At 33.2% G+C, this 5,000-nt stretch overlaps 1 protein-coding gene across 1 annotated transcript in view; it reads right to left on the bottom strand.

Moving 5' to 3' along the window:
• LOC137634284 (uncharacterized) overlaps positions 1 to 5,000 on the bottom strand; it is a 129,487-nt gene that overhangs the window by 19,388 nt on the left and 105,099 nt on the right. The window contains exon 2 of the mRNA XM_068366596.1: positions 4,454 to 4,514. Within this exon, the coding sequence (XP_068222697.1) occupies positions 4,454 to 4,514 (61 nt within the window). The remainder of the gene's footprint in view (positions 1 to 4,453; positions 4,515 to 5,000) is intronic.

Here is a 5,000-nt window from a genome sequence, read left to right as displayed (position 1 = left end):
AATCTTAAATTGGAAAAATAAATTTAACGATTCCTGAGAATCTTAAATTGGAAAAATAAATTTAATGATTCCTGAGAATCTTGAATTGGAAAAATAAATTTAATGATTCCTGAGAATCTTAAATTGGAAAAATAAATTTAACGATTCCTGAGAATCTTAAATTGGAAAAATAAATTTAATGATTCCTGAGAATCTTAAATTGGAAAAATAAAATTTAATGATTCCTGAGAATCTTAAGTTGGAAAAATAAATTTAATGATACCTGAGAATCTTAAATTGGAAAAATAAATTTAATGATTCCTGAGACTCTTAAATTGGAAAAATAAACAATTCAATGATGAATATCCTACAAGTTATATTCCATTTCTTTGGAACTATTCATACATTTCTTTCCTCTGAACCCTATAAACTCCATTCATCTTCCTATTCATATTTACATCAGGTCTAGCCAGTAGGAGTATTAGAACAAGAGTATTTTGATTCAGTAATCTTCTTCATAGCAGTTTAAAAGGCTTAAAGGGTTGAAGGTCACCCATTAATGGCATAGGCAAGGGACAGTGTCATTGTCCTATTAAGCTTGACAATGCCCTAGAGACTGACCATATATACATATGATCAGGGCCCAAGCCCCTCACCACCCAAGCTAGGACCAAGGAGGGCCAGACAATGGTTGCTAATGACTCAGTAGGTATACCTATAAGCTCACCCAAACCTCCCCATCCTTAGGTCACAAGGATGGTGAGTTTTCAACCACCAAAGGAACTAACGAGTTTGACCTGGACTCGAACCTCAGTCTGGCGTTACCCTCATCAGCCACCACAACTTATTAAAAGGCAAAAGAATGAAGCGCTTCCTTACAGTGTTTTATGTAGTTAATATTAAGCCTCTATGGATCTAGAAAAGTTTCTTTGGACATAGAATTACCAAATATTTATAGTTTCTCGAAATAGCCTTCATCTGCTGACATTGTCCCAATGAATCCAACTAAGATTTATGGTAGTTTGTCATAATAGCCTTAGTACAAGGTCCAATGATGTGTGAAGTAAATTTAATCAAGAATTAATAAATTATTATTATTATCATTATCATTATTAATTATTAGTACTTGCTAAGCTACAGCCCTAATTGGAAAAGCAGGATCCTATAAGCCCAGGGGCTCCAACAGGGGAAAATAGCCAAGTAAGGAAAGGAAACAAGGAAAAATAAAATATTCTAAGAACAGTAACAACATTGAAATAAAATATCTTCTAAATAAGCTATACAAAATTCAACAAATCAAGAGTTATGCGAAGTAAATCTAACCAAGAATTACCAAATGTTCGTAATTTGTTAAAACAGCATTGGTCCACTGGTTTGTGAGGAATATTAAAAAAAAAAAAAAAATCATTTTTTTAATTCTGGAGACATTTTTTTTTTCCTTTTAAATAAAATAGTGCTACTGTATAATTAGCGACACATTTTCTCTTAAATTGATTCAACAATAATTTTATACTTTCCAGGGGAATTAGGCAACGAAATAGGAGAGTGCTGTTTCCATCAGAAGCAACAATAAATCACATGCACTTAATGGACTCAAATTTCCCTTAGTAACGAAACTCATTACGGGTTCATGTTCCAATAATTGGTCGCTCCTTACCGTTGCTTATTCCCCTTTTTCTCCCTTTTTTATGGTTATTGGAGTTACTTTGTCTAAGTTTTCCCCCATTTCTTCATGATTGGCTGAGTGGTTTCCATTTGCGACATGACTGACACTTCCACAAAACTTTGGGAATATTGCAGTCTATGGGTGGGTGTCTCGAACTCAATAGTAAAAGGAAAATGTTTATATTAAAAAAATATAATATATATATATATATATATATATATATAAAGTATAAAGTTTCCAGAGTTTTGTTACGTTCGAAAAAATGTATAAGGAATATCATAAATTAGTAATGATTACTTCCTTTGAAACTCTTCTTGATTCTGTTTTCTATAAACCTCATAAAAATTCCGCCCTCTTTCTGTTCTTTATTTGCAACAGAATAGTGCTATTTAAGGGTACACCAGGGCACTCGTGTCTCTTGTAGCAGCGTTAAAATGAAATGCTGAATAAATTGCTTATGCTTTGGTTTACCTCTAACAAAGCTGAAACGTTGAAGAGCTTTGTTACGCTACGGTTAAAAAACACCGTAATTTTAATCGGAAATTCTCCGTAAAAATATATTGTTCTCAGCCGTATTTCAGTAATATACAAGCGACCGTAATTATACCATACTTTGTTATTATTTATTACGGGTTTGTGACCGTAATATCACCCCTTAACGTCATCGTCACGTCCGGTTTTAAAACGGTAGATGTCTGGCAACATTTACTCCAGGATTTTTTTTTTTTTCCCGAAATTTAACAGTGTAGTCGAATCCTGGCACTGGATCTTTTTACATCGATTTAACAATATAGTTTGCCAAAGTAGCATTAAGCTACACTGTTAAAAATTTGCCGTAAAACGGTAAGAATCCTAGAATAAATGTCACCAGGCATTTGCCGTTTTAAAAAACGGATATATTGACGTAAGGGAGTGATATTACGGTCACCAACCCGTAAAATATAATAGAGTATGGTAAAATTACGGGCAACTGCATTTTACTGTAATACGGCTTAAAACGGTATATTTTTACGGAGAATTTCAGAGTAAAATTACGGTTTTTTAAACAGTGTACTGACATTATACGAAGTAAATTTAACCATATTTTGTTCCTTAGCTTAAAGATGAAATAATGACATGTTTTGGGATACATTTTCTCTCAAAAAAATATCTTTGTTCCATATTTCCTAGGGAAGTAAGTTACGACATAGAAGTGTTTTCACGTTAAATCTTACCCAGGGTCTTTATATATATATATATATATATATGTATATGTATATACATATATGCATATATATATACATATATATATACACATATATATATGTATATATATATATATATATATATACATATATATACACACACATATATGTATATGTATATAAATACATACATATATATATATATATGTGTGTGTGTGTGTGTGTGTGTGTGTGTTCACTGCGCAGTCTAAGTGGCTTTCGGAAACAAATGCTGCACACGATATATACCAACCTGGGTTAAATTTCACAAACCGAGAACATACACCATCATCCATCTCCTGCCCTAAATAACCAGGAACATTTGTTCTTCTGTTCTAATTGTTCTTATTCAATAATTTCTCTGCAATAAGAATTTATAACCAGCATCTTAATATACTTCTTTTACTTCAGCTCGGTTCTTTATTCTTATACGGCCTCTCTTTTCCATGGAAAATTATTTAGCAAACTTTTTTTTTTTTTTTTTTTTGTTAATCCATAAAAAGCTTGCATACTCTGTGTAATTACTATTTACAACAGTAACGACGAAGGAATGGCCATAATTACGAACAAGTTTTCCTATCTACACAAAAAACAATTTTTTTTCTTTTCTTATAACTCAAATAATCCAATTATTTCCAAAGTTATTTAGTCCTTAGCAGTGGATTACGCAAAATTGGCCGAATTTCAAGAGAAACAGGCTTTTGGCCTTCAGAAACGGCACATTTTCTTGTAATGTTGCTAAATTGCAGTAAAATAGGCATTTATTGAAATTCAAATAGTAATAGTGATTTGAGACCCAATATACTGTATTTTTCCCATTTCAGGTAAAAGAAAAAAAAAATTGTTCAAAATGCATTTTGGACTTGTAGAATCGCTGTATTGCAAGCAAATTGCAACATATGGCCATTTGGTTAGACTAGGAGCAGAGGCAGAATCCCACTAAAACCTGAACTAAAATCTATGGTCATAACATTTACAAGTATACAATAAAACGACACATCCTACCTGACCAGGTACTGGGGACAACAAACAGAATTTAAAGTTATACGCATGCTTACTTTAATATGAAATTCATTATCCTCTTTAGGTGAGCAGAAGGGTCAGTCTTTTTTATTTTTATTTTTTTTTTGGGGGGGAGGGGGCACTTCGAACCTAATCTTTTTCGCATGTATCCTACACCACTTTATATTTTAGTGACATCGTCTCCGATAGCCATTAAAACTTCACATATGGAAGTGAACATATCTACAGAAGTTTATAAGCTCATACGGGGGTATCGTATATTTACATACGTACAAGCATACCTTAAAGCATATACTTTTACAAACAGCTATACATTCACACATAGAGAACAGGTACATACATATATTATCACTTACCACACATACTCACGAACATGCACACACAAATTCATTTTTACGTTCAGGCATGAAACCAAACCAATTACACGTTTATACAGACAAGTGTACACAAAACGTACTGTCCCCTACAAATATTCACGTACACCCATTTTCACGAGCATGCACAAATAAGCATCGAGACAACAAAAAAAACAAAAAACAAGGCGAAGAAATCCTCAACTCACGTGATGGCAGCATTGGGGATACGCGAATCGCTCAAGCCAAGCGATGCGTTGCACAGGTGCTCTGAAACAAAGAAAAAAAAATGCAAGTTAGTTAAAAACATTTTTCAAAGCTGGACCACATCTTATATAATCATACACAGTCATTGATTTATCAATCATTGTATTCATTTTTCTTTTTAATCGGCTGTTTTTAATTTTGAATGTTCCTATTTCACCCATCCTGGGCTAGACCAGGAAACTATAGTCAATTCTTTTTAGCGAGGCAGAATTGCACCGACTAGCAGGTGTGCCCTTTTATCTCGGAAAAGTTTCCTAATAGCTGATTGTATTCATTTTCCTTTTTAATCGGCTGTTTTTAATTTTGAATGTTCCTATTTCACCCATCCTGGGCTAGACCAGGAAACTATAGTCAATTCTTTTTAGCGAGGCAGAATTGCACCGACTAGCAGGTGTGCCCTTTTATCTCGGAAAAGTTTCCTAATAGCTGATTGTATTCATTTTCCTTTTTAATCGGCTGTTTTTAATTTTGAATGTTCCTATTTCACCC

This window comes from Palaemon carinicauda, chromosome 3, assembly GCF_036898095.1.
Source record: "Palaemon carinicauda isolate YSFRI2023 chromosome 3, ASM3689809v2, whole genome shotgun sequence".
In the NCBI taxonomy this organism is placed as follows: domain Eukaryota; kingdom Metazoa; phylum Arthropoda; class Malacostraca; order Decapoda; family Palaemonidae; genus Palaemon; species Palaemon carinicauda.
The sequence above is the reverse complement of the archived record's forward strand: the minus strand, read 5'-3'. Positions and strand labels throughout refer to the sequence as shown.